Genomic DNA, 27,141 nt, shown 5'->3' with positions numbered 1-27,141 from the left:
GGAACCAGCGCGCCGGCCGCTCGAGAGAGGCGTCCGTCGTGGGCGCGCGCCGCCGCCTCTTGTGCCCGCGCGCTGGCGCGCGCTCGGTGGCGTCATAAGGGCGCGCGGCGGGGAGGCCCTGCGAGTGTCGCGGAGGCCGCGCGGGAGCGACGGAGGGGAAGCGGGCGGCGGCGCGGCGCCTTTCCTGGAGCGTCGTAGCCGCGGCTCGCGTGGCGGTCGCCAAGAACAGCAGCGGCAATAGCCGCAAACAGGTGTTTCCTCCGCCCCCCCGGGCGCCGGTGTCCCGGAGCGGCTCACGTGCTCAGTACCGACATATGCCGGAAGACCCGAGGCCCCCTCCAGCGCCCGCGGGCCCCCAGCGCCGCCCTGCAGCGGCGGGCCACCGGGCGGGCGGGCGAGCGAGCGAGCGCCCCTCGCCGGGCTGCCCAGGGCTGCGTCTCCCGCGGGCTCGGACGCCGCTCTCCGCGGGCGCCGAACTCCGCCCAGCCCCGCTCTGCCTTGGCGGCGGCGGCGGCGAGCACCTCGACCCCGCAGCCCGGCCGCTTTTAACAGGCCTGAGGGGTGAGGCTTGTTGTGGCAGCTGGAGGACGTCGAGATCCCTCGGAGGCCGCACACGGCCCCCCTGCCCCTCCCTGGGTGCCGCTCAGCCGTGGAAGGGCTCTTTCTTGCACGCACGCGCGCACACACAGTGCTGGCAAATTCTTCTGGGTCCTCTTATCTTTTCTGCGGTGCGCAGAACTAGGGCCGACTGGAGGTGTCACAAGGGTATGCAGGTTCCCCAGAGTAACGCTGTGTGGTGACATACAGTGAAGTGTGCTGCTTTGGTTTCTTGCAGCTTCAGTGGAGTTTTCCAGTCTGTATGAAGGTGAAAAACCTCTGGAGATAACAGGGTGGGGTTTTGCTGTTCTCTTACAGGACCAGAGGTCACCATGAATCAATTCAATTTTGGTGCCACGGGAGGCGCTGCTGGAGGAGGGTTCACTTTTGGTATTCCAAAGACAGCGGCCAGCACAGCCCCCACAGGGTTCTCCTTCTCTTCGGCCACTTCAGGAGGAGGAGGAGGAGGAGGAAGCTTCAGTTTTGGGACACCTGCTCAAAACCCTGCAAGCACCCAGCCTGCGGGGCTGTTCTCCTTTGCTACTCCAACAACATCAGTGCAGACCTCTGGATTCAGCTTTGCCACACCGGCCACATCCACAGCAGCTCCTGCTGGAAATGTCTTCACATTGGGGTAAGGACAGTTTGGGCCGGAGGTGCTGCCATGAGCTACTCACAAAAACCAGTTCTGCCACAACATTGCATTAATTTTCCATCAGTTTGTTAAAACTTGAGTTCTGTGCTAGGGCAACCAGTGGATAATGGTTACTATAGCCCTACATCAGGGGTGCAGAACCTCTTTCATCCCAAGAGAAGCGCTCAGGGGCTGCCTTCTGGTGGTGGGCAGGGCAAAAACACCAGCATATTGTTGCTTACGCTTACAGCCAGTACCAAAGCTTTAGAAGACGCATTTTGGCCTTTTAGAATGGGGGAAAACTGCACAAAAGTTGGGAAACCAGCAAATGACCAGTAGTTGTTGGAAAGGGGTGGGGCTGGGGGAAAGGGTGTGTGACCTTTTAGAGGACCCTGGAGGGCTGGATTGGGTCCCCAGGAGGGCCAGATTTGACCCACAGGCCTGGGTCTCCCTGGCATACAAAGTGATCTGATTGGGAAGAGGAAGAAAACCAAAGAGAAATGCCAGTGTAGGAAAACTTGAGATGCTCTAAATCTTGGCTGAGAGCAAGCAATCACTCTGAACTCATTCTTGTTCCTTGTTTAGGGGAAGTGCGCCCAAGTTGAACTTGGGCAGCACCAGCACCACACAAGCTCCTGGCATGATGGGTGGCTTTGGGCTTGGCGGCAGTGGTGGGCTGGGCAGCTCTGTCCCAAGTAGCGTGCCGGCTGGCCAGCCAGTGGCTTCTTCGGGCTTTGTGTTTGGCACCGCTGCCGCTACCCAGCCTGCCCCCACTGGAGGCTTCAGCTTTGGAGCCGCGGGAACAGCTCAGACCGGAACCCCCAGCTTCAGCCTCGGCTCCATGGGGAATGCAGCACAGCAAGCGGCGTCCACCGGGCTGACGTTTGGCATGGCTCCAGCCCCAGCCAGCACTGCTACAACCACAGCAGCCACGTCACAGCCTGCTACAGCCTTCAGCCTTGGCGCACAGTCCGCAGGTGGGAACCCGCTCCTTGCACGTGAGCACTTTCAGCAATCATACAGGACAATGCCAAGTCAAGTGACACCAACCCAATTCACCGTGCAGGAGAGGGAGTGAGGAAGCGCGCACGGTGCCTCCTGTGTGCTCCTCACTTCCACTTTTAATCAACACCCTACAATCAGCCAGGTCGAGAGCATATTGTGCAAACCAGGAGCGCTGGGTTGTCTAGGGGCTAAAACTCAGTGGTTAACCCAACAACAAACCATGGATTAACTGCTGGGTTGGTTTAGCCTCTAAATAACCCAGCGCTTCGGGTTTGGGTGCCACACTCACAGCCTACGGCCGGGCTAATTGTAGGATGTTGATCAGAAGCGAGGAGCGTGCAGGAGGCAGCATGCTCGCTTGCTCCGCCGTGGTTTGCTATTCGTGAACTGGCCCATTATGAGCTGCATGAGGACAGAAGCCCATGTACCAATCTCTCCCTCTCTTTCTTTTCCCATCTTGATGCAGTAGGATCAGACCATCTTGAAGCTACAGGGAGATGTGTATAGGTGAAGGACTGTAACATGCAGAGAGAGTCTCTTTGCCCCGGAATGTCGCAGCTACATGTTGCATAGAGGATGTGGTCCTAATAGTTCACTGGCAGATTGGCAAGGGAATAGAATATGGTGAATTAGCAGATGGTAGTGGGCTGTCTCTCTTACTCTTTTCAGTTCTTATTTCAGGTACTGGCTTTGGCTTGTTAACTTCAGCAGCTGCCACCTCAACCCCTACAGGGACACTGAGCCAGGGGCCTTCCTTGTCCTTTGGAGCTAAACTTGGAGGTAAGTTGGACAAAAAGGAGTGGGGCTTTCTAAGGGGTGAGGTAGGGGGGGTGGGCCAGGCCTGGGCATCCATGCTGGGGTCTATTCATGTCCTGCTGGCCTTCCCACCTGCCACCTTCCTCTGAAGCAGCATTAGAATTTCTGGCCTTTTCCATCACTTGACTTGCCATCAGTTTCAAGCTCCTAGTCCTCATGTAAGCCTCTCTGCTCTCTCTTCTTGCTCATCCCTATAATCCCCTTTGGTGCTTTTCCTCCAGTTCTTCTGATCTTCCTCCTCCCCATGCCTTGAGTTGCTGCTTTTGTCTCACCACCACTTCCTTGAAGAATTCCTTTGGCAATTATTGCCTGAACAATGATAGCCTATTCTTTTTCCTCTTTTACGAGACTTTCTGTTGCTACTTAAGTTCTCCATCATGCCAGCCCCTTTGTGAAGCTTTGCTCTCTCCTTGTGCTTTTGTCTTGTGCATCCCACATCAGAGTGACAGTGCAAGGGCAGCTGCTTTGCACAGAACCTAGTGTACTGGAACTGCAGCAGCAGCTGGAGAAGTAACTCCCGTTAATATACTGACGGAGGGGATGCGATGGAATTTCCAGCTGTCTTTGGTAGAACTGGGCTCCAGTGGACTTCAATCAAAAGAGACTTTTGTATACGCAAATTATGCATGAGTAGGAGTTGGAAGACAGGAGGTGCTAAGGGCCACAGCGTCTTCCTTGGCTTGAGGCAAGATGCATGCAGAAAGCACGTGTGTGCCTGTGCCCAGAAGAAGCGCCGCTTGTTCTCTTCCTAGGGGCACTCTTAAACCCCCAAATGCATGTCTCTCCCCTTCCTCCCCCCCCCCCCAACAGGTACAACTGCCCCCTCCACGGTACCCGCCGCCACGACTGCGAATTCCCTCCTTGGCCTGTCTGGGCCGACGCTGTTTGCATCCATCGCCAGCTCCTCTGCACCAGCCGCCTCTAGTGCCGGCAGCCTCTCGCGTGAGTGGGGCGGGGCTGCAGCCGGCGGGGGCCTCACTCCTGGAGACTGAGGAGAGCAGCAAGGTGGAGGAGGGATGTGGGTGGTTCCAGCTCCTCTGGCATTGTTTTGGCCATATCTGCCCTCAGCTCGGAGTCTTGTGTATTTTGCCTGGTTTTGCCTAAGAGATATACTGGAACCCTTTTAGGCTTTTGCAGCCAAGTAACTCAACAGGGGCTGCCTTTTAATGTTTCCACTGGGCAGGAGCCAGCCTTGCCACTCAGGAGCCTTTGCCATTTGCTTTCTCCTACAGTTGGAGTCACCTCAGCTGGGACGGCTCCTACTGCAACTTTGGGGTTTGGCTCAAAACTCCCTGGGACGGCGGCGGTGGCGGCTGCCCCCACAACAACCAGTAAGGATCAGAAGGCAAAATGGGATGTGAGGAGGGTGGGGGCCTCTTGGGCTGACCAGCCCTTGGAGTGGAATGTTCTGGATGCTGTAGACTTGTGGCTTGCCTTCCTTACCGGTGGTTATATTTTTTAAAAGCGTATACACCGCTTTCCTTTCTAGAACAAACTCAAAGCAGCTTACAAAAAAGCCCAGACCACACATATAATACAGTGAAAATTGTCCAAAATTACTAAAATCAATTTCATACAATAAAACCAGGATATAAGAATAAAACAATGCTGCATAAAAACTGATTTTTTAAAGCCGCACTAAAAGCACAGTGAAATAAAAAGGTCAGCAGCTTGCCTGAAGCTTAAATGGGGTGCAGCCAGCCAGTACTCCCCAGGGAAAATCCCTGCCCTGATTCTCAGCCTCAACAGTTGTGGTGTGGTGGGATGTGTAGCAGGCCCTCCAGTGTTGAAGATGTGGGCAGGCAGGGTCATAACGGAGAGACCTTCAGATATCCTGGTTCCAAAGCGTATAGAGCTTGTTAGGGTAAGAACCAGCACTTTGAATTGTGCCCAGAAACAAATGGGAAGCCAGTGCAGATGAAGCAAAACGTGTGTGTGTGAGGTGGGGGGGAATCAGCAAAACGGGCTCCAGAGGTCAGCTTGGCCACCGCACTTTGCCCCAGCAGCTGCTAGCTGGAGACCTGGTTGGCAGAGGACCATGCTGCCCCAGGGGCCCCGAGGAGGTGCGAGCAGAAGCCTCCCAGCCTCGTTCCTCTTGTTGCGTTCTTGTAGCCCTGCTTGGCCAGTGTGTGAGCAGCCTCGCTACTCTTCCTCTGGCCCCTCTGGCTCAGTGGGTGCCTTGACTGGAAGTGTGGAGCTTTCTGCCCTCAGGGGAAATGTTGAGATTCCAGGGTGGTGCTGAGGCTGGCTGCAGCAGATGGAGACTCGGGTCTGTGCTGAGCAGCCTTTAGGTGCCCCCCTTCCCCTCATCTGTTGTCACTGAGCTTTCGCCTGGGAGCAGCCCAAGGCCTCGGCTGCCCAGGCCAGTTCCTGATGGAAGAGCATCTTCTCCCTAGGTGTCGTGGCCGCGCCCACTACGGGATTCATCCTGAACCTGAAGCCCCTGGCCACAACTGGTACTGTGGCTGCTACATCCACTGTGTCCACCACCACAGTCACGTACGTTCCGTGTGTGTGAGATTGCCTTGTGAGCCATGGATTTGAGGGTGCAGCACAGGGGCTCCTGTGCATTAGGAGAGGAGGCCCTGATGGGTTCTGAGAGCAGCAGTGCCCCAGATGTGCCCCCTTGGACTGAAAGAGTGGTGGTGAGCTGTGGGAGCCTCCCCCCCCCCACAATGCCTAGCATGCTCCTTCCCTCTACTTCACAGGGCCCCCCCAGTGATGACCTATGCCCAGCTGGAGAGCCTGATTAACAAGTGGAGCCTGGAGCTGGAGGACCAGGAGAAGCATTTCCTCCAGCAGGCCACCCAAGTCAATGCCTGGGACAGGACAGTGATTGAGAACGGGGAGAAGGTACAGGGGGTGGGGAGCATTTTGCCCACTGGCTTCTTCGCGGGGGCTTCAGCTGCCACGAGCAGGAGCATGGAGCGGGTCATGGCAGCGCCTATTTTCAAGTGGGGTGGTGCTACAGCCTGTTGGGGTAAAAGTATACAGGCTTCTTGGCTACACAGGACTCTGTGTGCAGTAATTGCTCGAGTTGTATGTGTTAACAGTAAACCCAAATGCGTGTGCACTGCAGGAAGCTTCTGTGCTGTGACAAAATGTCCAGTCTTCTGCTTCAGCTGCTTCTACTCAACTCATTCCTTTGGCCAGCTTTGTGGTAATAATTGCTGCTGCTAACATCACTGCCTGAATGATGTTCCCTTTTTTCCTCATTCCATACCATGAGAAGATGGTATGGTCCTAACACTGAGTCAGTAAACCCTGTCTCTGTCTTATAGATTACATCTCTGCACAGAGAAGTGGAGAAAGTGAAGTTGGATCAGAAGAGGTATGGGTGGGGGGCAGGATACTGCAAGGAAGCCTTAAAACGTCTGTATCCAGAACGTGGTCTTGTAACTTTAAAAAGTACTATCAGCCCCCCTCCCCAGTTTGTGTCTCTCCTTTACTCCTGAGCAGCAAGGGGAGTGGGGGAGTGTGCATGTGCATGTGGATAGAGGGGAGGGAGAAAGAAGGGATCCCCCCAATCCACTAGTATGTAGCTCCTGCCCAATTTCCCCCCAGGTCCTTGACTTTAAAACAGCCCTCCCCCCGTTTCTCCTTTCATGAAAGTTTTTCCTCTAGGAAGAGGACTGGCCAGAACAAAATAGTGCTCTGATAGGTGGAGAGGTGGGCTGGGATGTGTTTGGCCCACATTTATTTTTATTTTATTATTAAATTTATTAATCGCCTATCTGGCTGGTCACCCAGCCACTCTGGGCGATGTACAGCGTAAAATAAAACAGTTTAAAACAATAAAATTCTACAGTAAAAACATTTTCTAAAATACCCTAACCCACCCCAAATGCCTGCCTGAACAACAACGTTTTTAATGTACGACGGAAGCTCATTAGAGAGGGGGCATGGCAGAGTTCCCTAGGGAGGGAGTTCCACAGAGTGGGGGCCACCACAGAAAAGGCCCTCTCCCTCGTCCCCACCAGTCTAGCTGTCCTGGCTGATGGGACAGAGAGAAGGCCATCCGAGGCTGATCTTGTTAAGAGGCCTGTCTGGTGCTGCTGGAGGCGCTCCTTAAGATAGGCTGGGCCGGAACTGTATAGGGTTTTAAAGGTCAAAACCAACACCTTGAATTTGGCCCGGAAAACAACTGGTAACCAGTGCAACTCCTTCAGCACTGGAGTGATGTGATCTCGCTGGCGGCTGCCTTTAATCAGGTGAGCTGCCATGTTCTGTATCAGCTGCAGCTTCCAAACTGTCTTCAAGGGTAACCCCATGTAGAGCGCATTACAGTAGTCTAAACGAGAGGAGACCAGGGCACATACTACCGATGGGAGCAGATGGTCGGGAAGGAAGGGGCGCAGCCGTCGTATCAGATGGAGTTGGTACAGCGCTGTCCAGCTCACAGCTGACACCTGAGCCTCCATGGACAGCTGGGAGTCTAAAATGACCCCCAGGCTGCGGACCTAGTCTTTCAAGGGTAGCTGTACCCCATTCAACACCAGGTCAACATCCCCCAGCCTCCTCTTGTCTCCCACCAAAAGTACCTCGGCCTTGTCGGGGTTCAGCTTCAGCTTGTTCCTCCCCATCCAGCCACTCACCGTCTCCAGACATTTGGACAGGGATTCTACGGCCAACCTTGGTGGAGATTTGAACGAGAGGTGGAGTGGCGTGTCATTCACATATTGATGACATGAGTCAGATTCCTCCCCTGTTGCCTTCAGGAAGCACAGCCCCCTGCTGCCGTGGTGCAAGGGACAGCTGAGCCTCCCTTCGGGGCTGGTGGGAATTCTGCGCTCTGTGGTGGAAACACCCGCTCCACTGGGGTGCCTCCATGGTCAGTGGTGCGGCTGGTCTGAAAAGAGGCCAGCCTTGGCTGAGGCTGCCGTCGCAATCAGGCAGCCTCTTCAGAGTGCATGCTGGAGTGAGATGCCCTCAGGGGCCAGGTGGTTTCCCGATGGGCTCAGAGTGCTGCCTTTGATCTCTGGAGCCCTTAGCAGCTTGTACTCGGTGTGCTTCAGGTGTGTGGAGAGCTGGCTGCAGTTTCTGTGGTCAGACATGCATAAAGCTCACACTTGGCATTGTAAAGCAGCCAGAGTACCCCCCCCCCCCCCCGTGGTGTCTTGTTTCTGCCTTCAGCTCCAGAGGGCCAGGGTTGGTGTCTTCACAGTTTCGCCGAGCCACTGACATTGAAGGCATCCCAGTGGAGGGGACATTTCCCCCCAGAGAGCTCTGAAATCCCACCAGCCCCAAGGGAAGGGTTGGACATGTCACCCACCCTCATTCCTCTTTCAATTCTGTGGGATGGGCCTTGTTTGACACAGATCGTGAAGCTCTCTTGGGGAACTCCCCCTGAGCTCTATCTGGCAGCTAGAGAGGTTGGCATGCCAATGTTTTCCCTTCCTAGCTTTCTGTAACATGTTGCCTGCTTCCTTCCTGTGCAGGTTGGACCAAGAACTGGATTTTATTTTGTCCCAGCAAAAGGAGCTGGAAGACTTGTTGGTCCCTCTGGAGGAATCTGTGAAGGAACAAAGCGGGACCATCTACTTGCAGCATGCAGACGAGGAGCGGGAGAAGACGTAAGCAGATGCCTGCCTTGGACAGGCCAAGGGGGTGATGAGGGAAGGGGATCCTTCTCGCATGGCCCCCCAATGTGCTAATATCCAGGAAACGTTCCTTGGTCCATGTTGTGCTCTTCTGAGGTTCCAGAAAGCAAGGCTTTCCTTTCCCATCAGATTTTGAAGGCTGATGGTAGCTGGGTTTTGGATATGGGTGGAGTGGGTGTTGCATCTGCGCTTGCGCAGAGAGGGCTTTGGGGGGCCCTTCTGCTTACATTGGAACACCAAGGCTGAACTGACAGCCTGAACGGCACCTGGTGTCTCCCAAAGGTACTTCTGCTCAGTCCCTTATACTGAGTGTTGTTATGTTCCCATCTCTCATTCAAAGAGGAGCCTGTCTTGGCTCAAAGGCCCACTCTGGAATCCAGCCACTCTCCCCGTAACGAGAGCAGCCTTGCCGGTACTGTGGGAGAGTTGAAGGGCGCCTTTGTGGTGGATGTGCAGCTCCCTTTCGATTGGGTTGGGGCCTTGGCAGGGCAGGATTACCATCCCTTGACTGGCATTGATGGGCCACTTGTACCCTGTGCTGTAGATACAAGCTGGCTGAGAACATTGATGCCCAGCTGAAGCGCATGGCACAAGACCTGAAAGATATCATCGAGCACTTGAATACTTCTGGCGGCCCTGCTGACACGAGCGACCCTGTGAGCACACCTGCGCGATGCGCCGTGCCCCTTCTGAGGGTGCTGTGCGTTCTTTTCTGAACAGGCCTCCTCCCCTACCGAGCTTTCTCCCATGAGGCAGTTCTTTGCTGCTGTGTGTCCTCCTACAGCAGTCCAGTCACAACAGACTTGCTTGGCGCCGGGGGTCTGTTTCTGCATGCCAGCCTGCTTCGCCCTCACAGGAAGGGAGGCAGCCAGGTGTGGAGAGAATTAGCAGCTCCAGGTGGTGCTCCCGCGCAATCCCACCCTTTTGCCTAAAGCCAGGCACCCCTTGCGGCTGTGTGGAACTTCAGTTACCGGAGGGCTTAAGAACATGGGAAGAGCCCTGCTGGATCAGGCCAAGGGCCCAGCCAGTCCAGCATTCTGTTCACACAGCGGCCAACCAGCTGTCGACCAGGGACCCACAAGCAGGGCATGAGCGCAACAGCACCCTCCCACCCATGTTGCAAAGCTGCTGTTGTGTTTGGTCTCATGAACTGGAGGAGGGAGCCCCGTCTGCACTCTGCTTGTCACACGCTCATCCTTCGCTTGTTTCCCCGGGTGGGGGGGTGGGGGTGTTGTAGTGCTTTCTGCCCACAGGCATGGTCTGTCCATTCACCTGCCTTGTCTTCCACTGATGTCCGTGCCTCACAGGCCCCCCACGGCCCTCTTACTGTTGAGTCAAGAAGTGGCACTATCCCTCTGGTGGTTCCAAAGGGAAGGCAAGGCACTGTGGCAAGCCTGCCTGGGGTAGCCCGACACTCTGGCTTCTCAGGGCTTGGTGTCAAGCAATGTTTGGGGCTGCTTACCTGGGGCAAGCAAAGGCTTCCTTTTCAGCTCCTGGTAGTTATGCTTTGTTCCTATTTTTGATGGTACTGTTCATAGTTGGACTGTTCTTTAGAGTACCAGGATGTGGGAACCTTAAACACTTGGCTCTTGGCCTGGTCTTTGTAGATACTGGTCTCAGTATCTCAGATACTGGTCTTTGTAGATACTGGTCTCAAGTGGTCTCAGTTGCGCCTGGCCAGGTATGACAACTCATCACGACAGTCTTCCTCCCTCCTCTCTCTCTCAGCTTCAGCAGATCTGCAAAATTCTGAATGCACACATGGACTCTCTCCAGTGGATCGATCAGAATTCAGGTATTCAGCACTGTGTGTTGTTCCTAGAGAGCTATGGTTTCTTCCTTGGTACTTACTTCAGCCTCCCTCAAAGTTGCTGACCTTGAGAGAACAATTTGCCAAAGGCTGTCCTATGAGCTTCGTGGCTGTGGGGGGATTTGAACCCAGGACCATAGAATCATACAATAGTAGGGTTGGGAGGGGCCTACAAGGCCATCGAGTCCAACCCCCAGCTCACTGCAGGAATCCAAGTCAGAGCATCCCTGATGGGTGGCTGTCCAGCCTCGTCTTGAACGCCTCCAGTGTGGGAGAGCCCACCACCTCCCTAGGTCATTGGTTCCATTGTCGTATTGCTCTAACAGTCAGGAACTAATGGCCAGGGCCAACTGCATCTGGATGAACAAGTATAGGTTTGCCTTTGCTAGTCCTGAGGCATCAAGATGGGGTGATGGCCCAGGTGGGGGTGGCAGCTCTGAAGCTGCAGTAGCAGTACTCACTGGAAAGCCTTCCTTGCCTTGAGTTTGGGAGCCATCCTTTTGTGGGGCCCGATCAGCAGCGCAGCATGAGCAGGGGCTGAGATCTACTCGGCCGCTGTAGGAGGCCAGCAGGCTGCCTGCCGGGGCTGTGTCAGATCAGCGCATCTCCAGTGCGAACTGCATGCAGTTGGCCACCAGGGGATGCTACTGGGGTGGCAGTGCGGCCCGTGGGCAGGACCCGGCAGCGCGGTTCTTGAGTCTGCCCCTGCGCTTTGCGTGGATGCTGGCGGGGAAGAGCATGTGCTTCCGTTGTGCTGCAAATGCAGCCATGCGCACAGAAGCGTTTCTCCACAAGGCTTTTTCTTGCCAGAGCTGTGTGTGTGGTGTCAGGATTTTCAGGCCCGTGTCTGATGCTGTCCTGGGGGGGCGTGTTTGCTTTCAGCGCTGCTGCAGAGGAAAGTTGAGGAAGTGACAAAGGTTTGCGAGAGCCGACGCAAAGAACAAGAGCGCAGCTTCCGGATTACGTTTGACTGAGGCCGACCGCCTGATGTTCCCCCAGCCTTACACATAAATAAATATGTTGATGTGCAGATACGTGCCAATAGTTGCAACGTGATGCCTCCTTTGCCGTGGTAAAATAAAGGGATCGTTTTCCACCCGGAGCTGCCCGCTGCCCCGACAGGGCCGTTCTCCCCCTTGCGGTCACGGCTGCTCGCGCGAGCTAAGCGCCCCGTCCGCTCGCCAGGCCTTCCCTCCCCCTCGTCGCTGCAGGGGGCGTTGAAACGGGCGGGCGGGCGGGCACCTGGGTCGCCCTGCCGCGCGAGACGGACGGGCCGCTGTGCGCCAGCCGCGGCTACGGGCGCGGCGGCCGCTCGCGCCGCGTGCCTCGCGCCCCGCGCTCGCGCAGCAGGCGGCCTGGGGGAAGCCTGCGCTGCCCCTCCGCCCTGCCCGGCGACCGCGGCTGCGGCCCTTGCTCGAGCGGCAAGCGCGGCCGCGGCGGAGTCCGAGGCGCGCCAGGCCCGCAAGACGCCCGCGGGCGCAGGCCCGGCCCCTCCTGCTGGCCGCCCGCCCGCCGGCTCGGCTCGGCTCGGCTCGGCTGCGAAGGCGGCAGCGCCGCGCCGCCTCTCCCGGCAGCCCCCGCGCCGGCGTCGGGCGCCTCTGCCGCGCGGCATGCCGGGACCTGCGCGGCGGCGGCGGCGGCCATGAGGAGGTGAGGGGCGCGGCGGCGGCGGCTTCGGGCGGGATCCCGGCCCGGCGCGCCCCTCCCGGCGGCTCCTCGGGCCCCGCGACGGGCCGGGCGGCGGCGCAGGCCGCGGGGCCCGCAGGGCGGCGCCTGAGCAGCGCCAGCCACGTCCGCGGCAGCCGCGGCCCCCTCTCCGGGACCGCCGCCCCCGGAGGCCCCAGCCGCGGCCGCCCCTGCGCCACGCGGCGGCGGCTTCCTCAGCTCGATCCGCGCTGCCGAGAAGTGCCCCGCCCTGGCCCGCGCCTCCGCCCGCCGCCTTCCCGGGGGCCCGCTGGATTCGAGCCCAGGGGGGCAGCGCCGCCCCGCCCGCCTTGTCCGCGCCGCGGGTAGCGTTGTGCCCCTGTATCGCATCTCGCCTCAGTCGCCAGGCAGCCCCAGATGTTGCAGCCTTTGCTCACAGGGGAGTTGTCCCAGCCCCTTCATCATTTTGGTTGCCCCTTTCTGCCCTTTTTCCAGCTGTAAAATATCCTTTTTCAGGTGCAGTGTTGTTGTTGTTGTTCACTTGCTCAGTCGTGTCCGACTCTTCGTGACCCCATGGACCAGAGCACGCCAGGCCTTCCTGTCCTGCGTTCTCTCCCGGAGTGTGCTCAAGTCCATATTCATTGCATCGGGGATGCTATCCAGCCATCTCACCCTCTGCCGTCCCCTTCTCCTTTGGCCTTCAGTCTTTCCCAGCAACAGGGTCTTTTCCAGAGAGTTTTCTCTTCGCATTAGGTGGCCAAAATATTGGAGCTTCACCTTCAGTATCTGTCCTTCCAATGAGCACTCAGGGTTGATTTCCTTTAGGATGGACTGATCTGACCTCCTTGCAGTCCAGGGCACTCGTAAGAGTCTTCTCCAGCACCACAGTTCGAAAGCATCAATTCTTCGGCGCTCAGCCTTCCTTATAGTCCAGCTCTCACAGCCATATATTACTACTGGGAAAACCATACCTTTGATTAGACGGACCTTTGTCGGCAAGGTGATGTCTCTGCTTCTTGCTATGCTGTCTAGGTTTGCCATAGCTTTCCTCCCAAGGAGCAAGCGTCTTTTAATTTCATGGCTACAGTCACCGTCTGCGGTGACCTTGGAGCCCAAGAAAATAAAATCTGTCACTGCTTCCATTTCTTCCCCTTTCATATGCCAGGAAGTAATAGGGCCAGATGACATGATCTTAGTTTTTTTAATGTTGAGTTTCAAACCAGCTTTTGCACTCTCCTCTTTCACCCTCAACAAGAGGCTCTTGAGATCCTCTTCACTTTCTGCCATTAGGGTGGTATCGTCTGCGTATCTGAGGCTGATAATTCTCCTGGCAATCTTAATTCCGACCTGTGATTCATCCAACCCAGCGTTTCTCATGATGTACTCTGCATATAAGTTAAATAAGCAGGGCGACAATATGCAGCCTTGTCGTACTCCTTTCCCAATTTTGAACCACTCGGTTGTTCCATGTGTGGTTCTTACTGTTGCTTCTTGACCCTCATACAGGTTTCTCAGGAGACAGGTAAGGCGGTCTGGTACCCCCATCTCTTTCAGAATTTGCCAGAGTTTGTTGTGATCCACACAATCAAAGGCTTTAGCGTAGTCAATGAAGCAGAAATAGACGTTTTTCTGGAATTCTCTTGCTTTCTCCATGATCCAGCGAAAGTTGGCGATTTGATCTCTAGTTCCTCTGCCTCTTCGAAACCCAGCTTATACTTCCCGTAGTTCTCGGTTCACATACTGCTGAAGCCTAGCTTGTAGGATTTTGAGCATCACCTTGCTGGCATGTGAAATGAGCGCAATTGTACGGTAGTTTGAACACTCTTTGGCATTGTCCTTCTTTGGAATTGGAATGTAAACTGACCTTTTCCAGTCTTGTGGCCACTGTTGAGTGTTCCACATGTGTTGGCATATTGAGTGCAGCACTTTAACAGCATCGTCTTTTAGGATCTTAAATAGCTCAGCTGGAATACTGTCATCTCCGTTAGCTTTGTTGTTAGTGATGCTTCCTAAGGCCCACTTGACTTCACTCTCGAGGGTGTCCGGCTCAAGTTCAGTGACTGCACTATCCTGGCTATCAGGGACATTCAGATCTTTCCTGTATAGTTCTTCTGTGTATTCTTTCCACCTCTTCTTAATCTCATCTGCTTCTGTTAGGTCCCTGCCTACTTTGTCCTTTATCATGCCTATCTTTGCACAAAACGTTCCCTTGAGATCTCCAATTTTCTTGAAGAGATCTCTAGTCTTTCCCATTCTGTTGTTTTCCTCGATTTCTTTGCATTGTTCATTTAAGAAGGCCTTCTTGTCTCTCCTTGCTATTCTCTGGAACTCTGCATTCAGTTGGGTATATCTTCCCCTTTCTCCCTTGCTTTTTGATTCCCTTCTTTCCTCAGCTACTTGTAAAGCCTCATCAGACAGCCACTTGGCTTTCTTGCATTTCTTTTTCTTTGGGATGGATTGAGTTGCTGCCTCCTGAACAATGTTACGGACATCCGTCCATAGTTCCTCAGGCACTATGTCTATCAGGTCTAATCCCTGAAATCTGTTCCTCACCTCCACTGTATATTCATAAGGGATATGATTAGGTCATACTTGAACAGTTTAGTGGTTTTCCCTACATTCTTCAATTTAAGCTGAAATTTTGCAAGAAGCAGCTCATGATCTGAGCCACAGTCAGCTCCAGGTCTTGTTCTGACTGACTGTATGGAGCTTCTCCATCATTGGCTGCAAAGGACATAATCAATCTGATTTCGATACTGACCATCTGGTGATGTCCACGTGTAGAGTCGCCTCTTGTGCTGTTGGAAAAGAGTGTTTGCTATGATCAGCGTGTTCTCTTGGCAAAACACGATTAGCCTTTGTCCTGCTTCATTTTGTACACCGAGGCCATGCTTGCCTGTTATCCCGGTGATTTCTTGACTTCCTACTTTAGCATTCCAATCCCCTATGATGAAGAGGACATCTTTTTTTGGTGTTAGTTCTAGAAGGTGTTGTAGGTCTTCATAGAACCGATCAACCTCAGCTTCTTCGGCCTTAGTGGTTGGGGCATAGACTTGAATTACTGTGATGTTGAATGGTTTGCCTTGGATTCATACTGAGATCATTGTATCGTTTTTGAGATTGTACCCCAGTACTGCTTTTCCCACCCTTTTGTTGACTGTGAGTGCTACTCCATTTCTTCTAAGGGATTCTTGCCCACAGTAGTAGATATGATGGTCACCTGAATTAAATTCGCCCATGCCTGTCCATTTTAGTTCGCTGATTCCCAAGATGTCGATGTTCAGTCTTGCCACCTCATGTTTGACCACCTCCAGCTTACCTTGATTCATTGATCTGACATTCCAGGTTCCTAAACAATATTGTTCTTTACAGCATCGGATTTTCTTTTCACCACCAGACACATCCACAGCTGAGTGTCCTTTCGGCTTTGGCCCAGCCGCTTCACTCTTTCTGGCGCTACCTGGAAATTCCCGGTGCTCTTCCCCAGTAGTATATTGGACACCTTCCGACCTGAGGGGCTCATCTTCCGGCGTCATCTCTTTTAGCCTTGTGATACGTTCGGTGGGGTTTTCTTGGCGAGAATACTGGAGTGGGTTGCCATTTCCTTTTCCAGTGGACCACATTTTGTCAGAACTCTCTGCCATGACCTGTCCGTCTTGGGTGGCCCTGCACGGCATAGCTTATGGCTTCACTGAGTTACGCAAGCCCCTTCGCCACAACAAGGCAGTGATCCATAAAGGGGAAGGTGCAGTGACCACTGCTGAAAACTTCAATTATTTATTGCATTTCTGTGCTACTCAGTAACCAAAGCTCTCTTTGGCTAATGGTGTTCCAAGTGTGGTCACACCACAGATTTATGTAAGGGGAGAACGGCCTTGGCAGTTTTATTTTTGTTGCCTTCCCTAATGACACCCACTGTGGCGTTCGCCTTTTTCCCAGCAGCCACACACAGGGTCGACGTTTCTTTCCAGCAATCCACCACAACCCCGAGTTCCTTCTCCTGGTCAGCCACCACCAGCTCAGGCCCCATCAACTTATATGGGAAGTTAGGATTTTGTGGCCTCGCACTGCCCTTCCAGATGGCTGTTGCAATGCGCCAGGAGGGCTGTGTCTGCGCTTCTGCATCCCTTCCAGCCTGGTGCCTTCCAGAGATGTTGGATCCCAACTCTCATTATTCTGGCCACTGTCTCTATATATACGTGTGTGTGTGTTTTAATTTCAGGTCTTTGCCCCAAAGCAGTCTGTGCATTTTAAAAATAAATTCAGGTGCGATGAATACATGTACGACTGAGTAAGCACCATGGGACACAGAAGGGATTTCCTTTGGCACAAATGTGTATGGAACAGCCTTGTATGTGAACCAGCAGCGCATCCCCCGTAGGCCATCAAAGCACGCCTCAGGCTGTACTCACACCTACTGCGAGGGCTTTCACAGTAATCACCTTTGGATATCGGCCAGGGCAGGCAGCCTGAGCAAGTGGAACTGGGCAGCCTCCCAGGCCAAGGGACCGTCTTGCTGTGCTGCACCCTAGCTCTTCCACCAGAGCCCTCGGGAGCTGGCCAGCAGGGCCCCAGGAGCATGGCCCTTCTGGAGGCCCAGCCACTGCTGCCTCCCCAGCTTCCCTCCTTGCTCTCACCCTTGGCAGGGTCAGCAGCAGCCTCAGCAGTGAGGATCTCCTCCCGGAGGATCTGGAGACGGAAGGGGAGAGGCAGCTCAAGAGCCTCCTGCATCATCAGCTTGACACGTCCATCTCCATCGAGCAGTGAGTGCTTGTTTGCTATTTATTTGCAGTGTGTTGACTGCACTCCTCAGCCAGAAATGCCCCCTTCTTGGAGCAGCTTACATGCACTCAGCCCCTGCCCCCCACAGGCTTACAATCTAAAGCGACGTGGCACGCAAGGGAAAGGGGTGGGGGTGGAAAGGGGGGAAATCAAGTCGCCTTTCAGCAGGGCTGGTGGAGCAGGCCTGCTTCCCTCTCATGTCCCTCTGTGCAGCCTGCGATCCTTCATGTAAAGCGATGCGACCAAGTGCTGAGGCTCAAGAGCTTTGAACGCGCTGAAGCACCGTATGAACGCTCAGCCTTTTGATGCCAGCTGTCTTAGGGATCGCTGGAATGCAGGACATTTGGAAATGTTTTTCATACATCATCCTAAGAACGCAGGAGGAAGTGGCCTCGTGTAGAGCCAGGCCTGGTCCGTCTAGCCCAGTGTTACTGGCACGGGTGGCTCTCTGGGTTTCGGGCAGGGCTTTTCCACATCATGCCTGAGGCAGGGGTTCTGTGGCCTGAGGCTGTGCTTCTGCCCTCATGGGCTGCCCCTCTTCTGATGCTGCTGCTTTGCGTGGTGTTGCATTGCAGATGTGTGTCCAAGCGCCACTGCTTCGCCCCTGCCGCGGTGTACAAGCCCTTTGGAGAGGAGGCTGCCGGGGCCCGCAGCTTGCCTCAGTTCCAGGCCCTGCAGGAGAGCAGCCAAGAGACAGCCTCTCTCCGGGAGCTGGGCCTCTCAGACACTGAGATCCACCTCTGGAAGAATCGTGCTTTGGCAGAGAAGGTAAGAGCAGAGGAGCTCAGATGCTCCTGGCGAGCAGCTGCACCGTGCTGCTTTTGTGTCTCGACAGATGGAGCTCTTGTGGAGGCAGGCAGTCCGGCCAGCAGGCAAGCCTTGGCATGTTGTGTGCCAGGGGCCAAAATCCTACCGTATTTAAGCCCTGCGAACTTGGGGGGGGGGGGGGGCTGGGTGTGTCTCGCACGAGTTCTGCTCTTCCTCCTAAAGGGTGCCCCGGAGCCGTTGGGAGATGCTGCTCATGTCAAGGGTGGTTGGGGCTGGCGGGGTCTTGGGAGACCTGCGCCAGGTTCTGTGTCTCCACACGGCCAAGCACTTGGCCCTGCTTGGCGCTGTGTGCGGAGAGACGGATCCCATTGCACCAGAACAAAAGGCCCTGTGCAGAGGTTCATCTCCAGCCTTTGTGGCTGACAGACATCCCAGTTGCAGAGGGTATCGTTACAGTCCGTAGTTGGAAGGCATCATCCTGCTAGGAAGGGTGCCTCCAGTCCCAGTCTGGAGCCTCAGCGCTGGCGTCTGGAGGGCCTCAGGCCAGGGACAGGCCTCTGTCTGCAGTCCTGTGTCCATGGGCTAGAAACATGGCCAAGTGGGCACAGAAAGGCACCCTCAGTCCCAAAGGCTGAAGCTCACCTTCTGGGTGACGAGCCTTTGCCAATCTGCAGCAGTCGGAGCACATTCTCCAGTTTCAGAAAGGAGGAGGAGGAGGGCTTGTGCTAGGTCAGAGTGGGCCAATTCTGGGGGTTGGAAGGCTGCATTGCCCCCTCCCCAGAACCCACCCCAAGCATGCGACAACGTTGCAGGGGAATGAGGCATTTGGGAGCGTGTGCCTTCTTCTCAAACAGGATTGTGCTTCTGGGAGCATAATTCTGCTTGGAAACAATCTGGTATCCCTGAGAAATCACCATGATTTTTGTTGCTACCGCTGTGGGAGCAGCAGGGGGACACAGCGGGGGCTGCAAAAACGGCCGTGGGGCTGTGTGTTGCCCACTCTTGTGCCAGGCAGTGAAGTTCTTCATCCTTTCAAAGAACCGGCCACTTGGCTCTTCATCTGGTACCTGAGGAGAAGCTTGGAGGGGAGGAGCTGCAGCTTCTGGTCCGTCCGTCCCCCAGAGACTGCCTGGCAGCAGGCAGGCGGTGGCTGATCTGTTGTCATGGCTTCCCTCCAGAGTTCTGGCCTCGGAGCGGCCCCTGAAGCCACCCAGGACAGGATCCGAGCCATCCAAGAGAAAATGGCCGAGCACCAGCGCATCCTCTGCCTGCCACAGCGCTTTGCAGGTAGCAAGCAGCTGAGCCGTCGCGAGATGGAGATCGAGAACGCGCTCTTCCGGGGCACGGATCGCCACTCCTTCCTGAGGATGCTCTACCACCAAGGTAGGTCCCCGTGAGGCCTTGGGGCGCCCTGGGATCGTCAGTGGGGGGGTGGAAGTTAACTGGGGGCTCGTGCACAATCCGGCCTTGTCTGCAGGGGACCGTTGATTTCCTTGCGATGCAGATGACGCTTTGCCGAAGGCAACTCACGAAAGGGACCCAATGGCTCACCTGGAGACCGTTTATCGAGAACTGCTGGCCCAAGGGATGCCAGCACCCCTCCAGGCTCCCGGAGGTGACCCTGGCTCATCTTGCTCCATGGCCCCCAGCGGTGGTGGCAGCAGCCCCACAGCAGCTCAGGGCTCGGCCCAGCAGCCTCCTTCGGGGCTGGTGCTGGTGACCGAGCCAGTGGAGTCTGTCCCGGAGGAGGAGATCCGCAAGAATCGCCTCTCGGAGGAAGAGATCCGCAAGATCCCCAGATTTTCCTCCTACAGCCCTGGGGAGCCAAGTGAGGTAACTCCCCACCACCAGTTCCTGAGCTGGGCATCTTCTGATGCTCATGATGGGCCCTTGGGAAGGATTGCTTCCTCTGGACCCATGGCAGAGCTGCCTGTTGGCCATGCCCAGCACACCTTGCACAGCTGCAGCCACCCTGGTCTGGTGTCAAGAGCTGGCGCATTTGCACCCAGATCAATGGGTTGTTTCTCCGAAGGCTGGGCAAACAGGTGACGATGGGATTGCGGCTGTAGTCCGGGAGGCTGACACAAGCCACCCCTTCCTCTCAGCGGGCTTGCGCAGAACGTGCCAGGGGGCAGTGCCCACGGCCTCCTTCTGTAAACAGCAGAGAGAAAGAGACGTGATGTTGCCAGCGGGGGGCTGCTGACCATCAGCACCCTGGAGCCTGGATGGTTAGCTCTGAACAGCAGCCCAGCTCCAGGGCCTGGGGTGGAGCGAGGCTGTTCCTCCGCCTGGTCCGGTGCTTCGCCACTGGGCTGTCTTACTGCCCAGAGCCCAGCAGCGGGTCGCGACTCTTGCCGCTGGCTCTCACGTGCACATGCACACGGGGCTTTGGGGAGGGTTTCTTCCAGGGATCCTGGGAAGTGCCCTTGGCGCGGGTCGTGGAGCAGGCCTACGTGGGGCTGCTTTGCCTCTAAAAGGCCCCGATGACATCGGTGTTCTTGGGTGTGGATTAGGTGCTGTACCTGAAGAACCTCAGCCGCCACGTGACAGTGCAGGACCTGTTGTCCTTGTTTGCCAGGTTCCAGGAGCCCAGTGGCCCCCAGATCCGGTTCCGCCTGCTCAGCGGGCGCATGCGGGGCCAAGCCTTCCTCACGTTTCCCAGTGAGTAGCCAGCCCCCCAGATACCTGCAGCCGCCTTCCAAACAAGCCCGGTCTTGGTCTGTCTGCCCCTGCTGTATGGGGTGGGGGGAGCGTGAAGGCCCCAAACACATGCCTCTGCCCCTCTTGCCCCAGACTCCCACAGACACCTCCTCCCTGAGTTGAGTCCCAAGCGCTGAGCCCACATCGCTGTTTGGTTCCAGGTGTCTCGATGGCTCAGGCAGCCCTGCAGCTGGCAAACGGGTTCGACCTGTTGGGGAAGCCGCTTGTGATCGAGTTTGGGAGAGCCGGGAGGCCAGCTGCTGGACCCCGCACAGAGCCTGCACCAGGGCCTGGGACCTCCGACATGTCCTAGGGAGCAAATGGGCTCTAGCCAGTTGCACGGATTGACAGGGTAACATCACAGTAGGAGCCAGAAGCAGAACTCTCGTGGAAGAACCACCTGGGAGAAGGAGCTGGGCGCAAAACAGGCAATGCCCCGAGGCCAGAGCGGGAGGGAGAGTTGGAGCTGTGCTTTGAGGCAGATCCCTCTGGCTGGAAGGCCCAGGAGGCACTCTGGTCTGGGGCAGAGCAGGGGCAAGGGCTCTCTTGCTAGGTTGTGCTATTTGGCAATGACCGCTCCTGCAGAGAGGGGTTTGTTTCCACTGGACTTGCAAGAAGAGATGTGGAGGCAGCCTGGGTCACCCTCACTCCGCACCCAGGGGCTTCTTGACCCTTAGCTCTATACGGATGACTGTTGTCAGCATCTCCTGCTGCCTGCAGCCTCTTCCTGAAGCCAGTTCACTGACTGCTATTTTTACATTTCTTCAAGATGATTTTTCCCAGTGTTTTGAGCAACTTGTTTCTCAAAAGCCCCACATTTCCCCCCACAGATCCTCCATGTTTCCCTTTTACAAAGCAATCACAGACATCCCCTGCAACCCCACTAAATCCCTGAACCTGTTTTGTAAGGCAGGGGTGTCTAAACCCTCGTGCAGAGGGAGGGTACTGAATCTGCCTTGCTTCTGTACAGTGGTGGGTTTATGCCACCGACACCTCCTTCCCGCCAAACATCCTCATTTTGAAGGGGTCATTTCCATATTGCCCAAGGAAGGTACTCAGCCTTTTTTTGTTTTTGTACATGCAGCTGGGGCATCCCCCTCTGAGCATGCAGGGTGCCTGTTTTAAATGGAACACATCAGAAACATAAAAATAAACCTGACTGAGGCTAATCAATGGACGTGATCTCAGGACAAAAGACAGGAGGGAACTCAACATTCCAAGAAGCGGGGGGGGGGGGGGGTTGACCATTTTTCACCCCCACGGGTATTAAATTTCCCTTTTGACTAATTAAGGCTCAAGGATTTTGGCTGATTAACTCTCTCCCACTGGTTCAGGGTGAGATGGCTGGCAGATGCTTGGTGCCCACTGGGTCAGAGGCACGTGAAACATAATACTGTGGGGGCGGTTGCTGTTTGCCTGGCTTTGTGCCTCGGCCACAGCTGAAGGATCCCTTTTGAAATGGGATTTGTTCTGAGTGACGAGAATAAAATCCTCTTCCATAGCCTGTTCTGAGCAGTTTGAGCAATTTCCCAATGAAGGGGCTTGCCATTACTGGAGCGAGGGACGCTGGAGGTGGCTGCCTTATCCTGGATCGGGCCCTGGGTCCAGCCAGCCAGCATGGCCTCACGGGCTGGCAGCGATGGCTCTCCCGCCTTTCAGACAGGCACCTTTTCCAAACCTTCCTGGAGAAGCCGCTAGGGACTGACCTGGGGACCGCCTGCACGCCAGCAGGGGCTCTTCTGCAGAGCCATGCCCCCCTCCCCCCCGGCCCCTGGGACGAGGGTGGTGGGAAGCGTGCTGGTCGCGCTCTGGCCAGGACACCAAGAGCAAAGCAGTGAACCTGCCTCTGCCTTCCTCCCACCTTTGGGGGGTGGGGATCCCATGCTCCTGCTGAGCACAATCCTACCTTTGCAGCCCCAAGGTTGGGAGGGAGCCCAGGCGCCTGTGAGAGGGTGGTGGGTGGCTCACTCGTGCGAAAGACAGAGGGTGCTCAAAAGAGCTGGCCCTCGGAGCCCTCCAGCCAGGGCTCCTGTGGCTCAGAGGCAGAGGGCCGCATGGACGGGCCGAGGGGTCCACGAGGCCTCCTGGCCCTCCGAAGGAGAGGTGGCCTACCGCTCGCGAGAGGAGCTGCCCTCTAGAGCCACAGCCTTCTCCCTGGGCAAGTCCCCTTCCGCAAGTCTGCTGCTCCAGCCTCATTCTGAAGGTCCCTTCCTTGCAGGTGTCCTCTGCTGAGCCAGGGCCCTGGGATTGTGGCTCTGCTTCCTAGGATGAGCGCGTCTCGCACACACCTTCAGGCCTCCGTGGCCCGTGGGGCCAGAAGCAGGCTGTTCCGCCCCCTGCTGCCACCTACCTCCCCTGCCTGTAACAGACATTTCCCAGGGGTGTGAGTGGGCGGGCAGGCAGTGAGAAGAACTGAGCCACAAATATGGCCGGAGCTGGCTGGCTGGGCCTTCCTCCACTTTCCTTTGCTAACCTCAGCCATTGCCTCCGAGAGGGATGGCCAGCGCTCCAGTTGAGGGATTGCTGGCTTGTAGCCCCTGCTTGCTCGCCTCCATTGAACACCCGGCGGAGGCTCAGTACACCAGAGCAGTGGGGGTGGGCGGGGCCTGAGGGGCCAGGGAAGAGGGGTGCCATTTCCTTGCACCCACAGCTGCGCTAGAATCGGTCCAGCACTACGTAAAAGTGGCAGGGTCGCTTGTGCAAGAGATTTGAAACAAGCTGCCTTTCCCCTTGGGACAGCACCCAGCGCGTACAGCACAGAGGCGAAGGAGTCTGTATACAGACAGGATTGGTGCTGTGACGTGCAGAAGGCAGCCTCCAGTGCAACGCTCGCAAGTCCCCGCAGAGCTCTGACATGAGAGCAGAGGAGAGGAAGCGTGAGGCGGCTCTTCACTCGGCACCTGCTTCATCAGGCCTCCCCTTCTTGTGTCCTGTTTGCGTTCACATTGTCCCCAAATGCTGACAATGGCTCCCCTGCCCAGAGTGACCACGGGCCTGCAGCCAGGATCAAGCACTAGACCCCCCCCCCGAAGACTGAGGAGCCCATGTGGGAGGGGCTGCACATCGTCCACGCTGTGGGCTTCGCCCTGTTCCTCAGCTGCCCTCCGCTGCCTGCTTCTGTTCTCACCGGGGTGGCTCTTCACTCCTGACCAGGGGTGTTCCACGGATCCCACCTTGCGCTGGTGCGTACGCCGGGCACAGCAGAGATGCAAGCAGAGGGTTGTGCCAAATGAGTGGTTTTTCTCCCTGTCCCGCCCCCAGCCAGTCCTGACACAATCTGGCCAGAGAGAATGCGGTCAATGCACACCCAGAGTCGCTTCCACGAGTCGTTACAGGTGCAGAAGACCCCTTAGGGATCACCTGCAAAGGTGTTTGTCTAGGAGCCCTCTGCAGAAAGATCTCTTCCCCCCCCACAACCCTTTGGGAGCCAGGCACGCGCGTCTCCACTGGGGGCACTCTGCCCACCTTGCCTGCAAGCGCCTTGGGGCTGTTCAGATGACTGGTGGCCCCCTTCCTCCTGCCCTCACGTCATGGTGGGGTGGAGCTAGCTGGCTCCTGGATGATACTCTTGCTGCATCTTTTGTGTAAGTAGGGCCACGTGGCGTGTGCACTGAAGCAGTGGCAAGGGGCCTGAGGGAGAGCCTCGCGGGGGGGGCGCGTTTCTTGTTGAGGTGAGGCCTGCCAGCGCAAGGTGTCAGCCTGGCCTGGCTGCTGTAGCCATAGGACTCTATCCGTGGGTGAGGCTGGGCTGGCCGCCTTCCTTACCCGTGCTGGCTGAGGCTGGGAGCAGTCCTGCTGTGACTCAGTGGCCTGCCTCATACAACTGCACATCCCCGTTGTTACAAGGCCCTGCCACAGGAGAGCCCGCCACACCACCAGTGAGGCAAGTGTGTGTGTATATTTCATTTCTATACTGCCCGATAGCCGAAGCTCTCTGGGCAGTTAACAGAAATGGGATGTGTGTGCGCTCTTTTGCCATGCTAGGATATTGCCCAACTCAGTGGGTGATGGGCCCCGACAGGGTGTTGCGTTTGGGTGTTTGAACCTTTATTGGCTTTATCTCTGATTGCTATTCTTTTTTCTTTTTTTGGCAAGCCTCCCTTTGGTAATTGTAAGCAGAAAGGTAGACTTTTATTGTTGTTACCAACACAGTTTTGTGAATCAGTCTAATGAGGCGGCCAGATTTGGGCCATTCAAATCACAGGTACATTTCAACTGTCAAAGCTACTGATGTGTCCTTGTGCGTATTGCTAAGGTCTCTCAATACCAGCGTTAGTAACAGCTCACCAAATGCTAGGATGTCTGTGCTATCAACACGAATGGTCACTTTAGCGATTTTATATGCATTTACCAGCTCTTTGTTAACTCGGTCTGTGCTTTTTGCATCCCCATGCCAACAACTTCACTGCTAACAATCTCCCCACCCCCACCCCCACCCCCACCCCACAGCGGCAGTGAGTGTGTGTATATACTGTTATTGTTACTACATTTATATCCCTCCTCTTTTTCTCTTGCGAAGAACCCAAAGCGGCTAACGTGATCCTCCTCCTCTCCAATTTATCCTGACAACAACCCTGCACTTCCAAGGTGGAACTGCACAGAGCCACGGAGAGGCCTTGGCTGTCCTGACAAGGGCTCTGGGACCCTGCTGGGTGCATCTTGGGCCCCAGGAAGGTAGCTGGGCTTCCATCAAGGTGCTCTGTGCAGCCAGAGAGCTGGGCAGGAGCCAGGGCAGTAATGGGACCCTTCCCTGCCTGAACTGTGCCTATGTCTGCCAAGCAGGTGCCTGAGTAGCAACTGGGCCAGGCCGGGGTGGGTGGGAGATCTCTGCCCTTCCCTCCACGTTCCTCTCACTAGCCTTTGTCCTCTGCCAGCCAGCCATGGCCAGCTGCTGCCCTCCTCCACATCAACTTCCTTGTGCAGTGGCTGCCTGACAACGGTGAGAAAGTCAGCCTGCCCTGGGCCTGCCGCTCCTCTCCTCTTTGTCCTGGGAGTTCTTCTGATGCGGGAACAACTCTTTCCTCCTCGCCAGTGTGCTCAGGAGCACAGGAGGCACAGAGAACTCCTTGGCAAGTGGCCAGAGACCCTCTGCAGCTCAGGAACTGGCAGTTAGCTCAACCGCTATGCAAAACTCCCCTCCCCGCTCACACACCTGGTCCCAATCCTTTTGCTTCTTGCCCTTCCTTGCCCACTTCCTTGCCTTGTCAGGGCCGAAATAGCTGGCTTAGCTGCCCTCTTCCCCTTTAGCTCCCTGGACCTGAAATCCCCCAGGATTGCACCCAGGCCGGCCAGGCCATCAGCACTGAGAGGGTCCCGTTCAGACAGCCCTCTCACCCCCCGGAGCAGTTTGGGCTGTTCTCGAGTTGAAATCTCTCACACCCGCATCCCACCTCAGCCAGGGTGTGTCAGAGGCTTCACTCCCCCACAGCAGGGAAGACCCTTGCTCCGTCTGCTGCCAGGTGCTGCTAAGGGTGGCTGGGCAACACCCGGGCCTGCCCTTCCGAGGGGTCTTTATGCTGACCCCGGGCTTGGGCTGGGCAGCCCTTCCAACAGAGGGCGCCTCCAAAGCAGAGGACACCCCTCCGGCAGCCCCTCTGACAGAGGGCTGTGCAGCCGGCCATGCTAGGGCCCCCACTCGCCCTCCAGCGCCCAGAGGTAGCCACAGCCCGGAAGCAGGAGCCCCGGCGGCCGGCCGGCTTCATCCGTGCATTTCTGGCCCCGAGCCCGGGCCGTGGGGAAGGGCCGGGGGCTCCCCAGGGTGCGCCGCAGCAGCTTTTGCTTGCACGCGGCCCCGTTCAGCAAGAGTTGCGCTGGGCCGGCGCGCGGGCGGAGTCCTGGCCCGGCGCCGCGCCCCAGGCGGCTGGCGCCCCGGCCTTGGCGCCTCCGCCGCGCTGCCCCACGGGCCGGTGCTGCTGCGCCTGCTGCCCTCGGGGCCCGCGAGCCGCGGCGAGAGCGGGGGCGCGCTGGCCGGCGGCCCTTCGCCCGCAGCAGAGGCGCCCCTCGCCGCCGCCGGCTCTGAAGGCGCCCATCCGCCGAGGGCAGCGCGCCCCGCCCGCGGGCGCGGCCTTCAACGCCGGCTACGTGGCTCCCTCTCCTCTTTGGCAGGCGCCACCGCGGAGGCCGCCCGCTTTCCCGCCCCGCGGGGCCCTCGGCTGGCAGCCGTGGGGGCCGCGGGCTGGGAGCGTCTGACAAGGGCTGCGAGGGCCCATCCGAGGGGGGCTTTGGGTTTTCTGCCGCGCCCCCAGCCCTGCCGCGCCCGGCGCCTTCGCCATGCCCCCCGGAGGCCAGCAGCCACGCCCTTCCCGGGAGCCCCGTTCTTGTCTTCCCCACGGCTGGGTCCCCGCAGGCCCCCCCTCCCAGGGGCACAGTTCTCCCCAGCATCCCATGCCCCCCGCGCCCAGCTTCCGGCTTCCCTCGTGCTCGGTGGCCCCCAGTCAGTGTCTTGTGCCAGGGGCCATGCAGGGCCCCACAGATGCACGTGCGCCTGTAGGACGGTGGCCACTGGGACTTGGCGGGTGTCTTGCACGTGTCCTCGTCTCCTCCGCACTGAGCACTAGCAACCTGATGCCTTGGAGAGGTGGACTGCAAGTCCCTCGGGTCCTTCAGGACGCGGGAAGGCTTCCTTCGGAGGAGATGCAGCTCTGAGGTCCGCAAGGAGGCTGCTGCAGCCATCAGGTGGTTTGCAAGTGATGCCCCGCGAGGCCCACTGGCAGGCTGGGGGGAGCCGGGGCTTGAGTGGCAAGCCGTGTCGAGGACCGAGGAACGGGGTGGGGTGGGGAGAGAAT

General features: G+C 56.9%; 2 protein-coding genes across 2 annotated transcripts; both read left to right on the top strand.

Moving 5' to 3' along the window:
* Positions 1-122: 122 nt before the first annotated feature.
* On the top strand, positions 123-11,504 carry NUP62CL (nucleoporin 62 C-terminal like). The gene is made up of 13 exons (XM_084813414.1): positions 123-251; positions 916-1,231; positions 1,817-2,208; positions 2,918-3,016; positions 3,863-3,994; positions 4,285-4,383; positions 5,449-5,551; positions 5,761-5,905; positions 6,334-6,383; positions 8,491-8,625; positions 9,197-9,308; positions 10,381-10,447; positions 11,345-11,504. Exons 2-13 carry the CDS (start codon positions 930-932, stop codon positions 11,434-11,436), a joined length of 1,728 nt encoding a protein of 575 aa, XP_084669540.1. The 5' UTR covers positions 123-251; positions 916-929; the 3' UTR covers positions 11,437-11,504.
* A 563-nt stretch (positions 11,505-12,067) lies between these two features.
* RBM41 (RNA binding motif protein 41) lies at positions 12,068-24,689 on the top strand. Its single transcript, XM_084813417.1, has 7 exons — positions 12,068-12,112; positions 16,753-16,869; positions 17,464-17,656; positions 18,835-19,039; positions 19,161-19,489; positions 20,170-20,317; positions 20,518-24,689. The coding sequence occupies exons 1-7, from the start codon at positions 12,105-12,107 to the stop codon at positions 20,667-20,669; spliced, it is 1,152 nt and encodes a 383-aa protein (XP_084669543.1). The 5' UTR covers positions 12,068-12,104; the 3' UTR covers positions 20,670-24,689.
* Positions 24,690-27,141: the final 2,452 nt, after the last annotated feature.

The sequence above is a fragment of the Heloderma suspectum genome, chromosome 9, assembly GCF_057233095.1.
Source record: "Heloderma suspectum isolate Gila_16-S chromosome 9, 16-S_ref, whole genome shotgun sequence".
NCBI lineage: Eukaryota > Metazoa > Chordata > Lepidosauria > Squamata > Helodermatidae > Heloderma > Heloderma suspectum.
Note: the sequence above shows the minus strand (reverse complement) of the source record. Positions and strands in the feature narration are given on the sequence as shown.

Coding starts and splice junctions, on each gene's coding strand:
- NUP62CL (XM_084813414.1), top strand. CDS start 930: ATGAATCAATTCAATTTTGGTGCCACGGGAGGCGCTGCTGGAGGAGGG. Junction 6,384..8,490: donor GTGAAGTTGGATCAGAAGAG/GTATGGGTGGGG, acceptor CTTCCTGTGCAG/GTTGGACCAAGAACTGGATT. Junction 8,626..9,196: donor GACGAGGAGCGGGAGAAGAC/GTAAGCAGATGC, acceptor CCTGTGCTGTAG/ATACAAGCTGGCTGAGAACA.
- RBM41 (XM_084813417.1), top strand. Junction 16,870..17,463: donor ACGTCCATCTCCATCGAGCA/GTGAGTGCTTGT, acceptor GTTGCATTGCAG/ATGTGTGTCCAAGCGCCACT. Junction 19,490..20,169: donor GCCCTGGGGAGCCAAGTGAG/GTAACTCCCCAC, acceptor GGTGTGGATTAG/GTGCTGTACCTGAAGAACCT.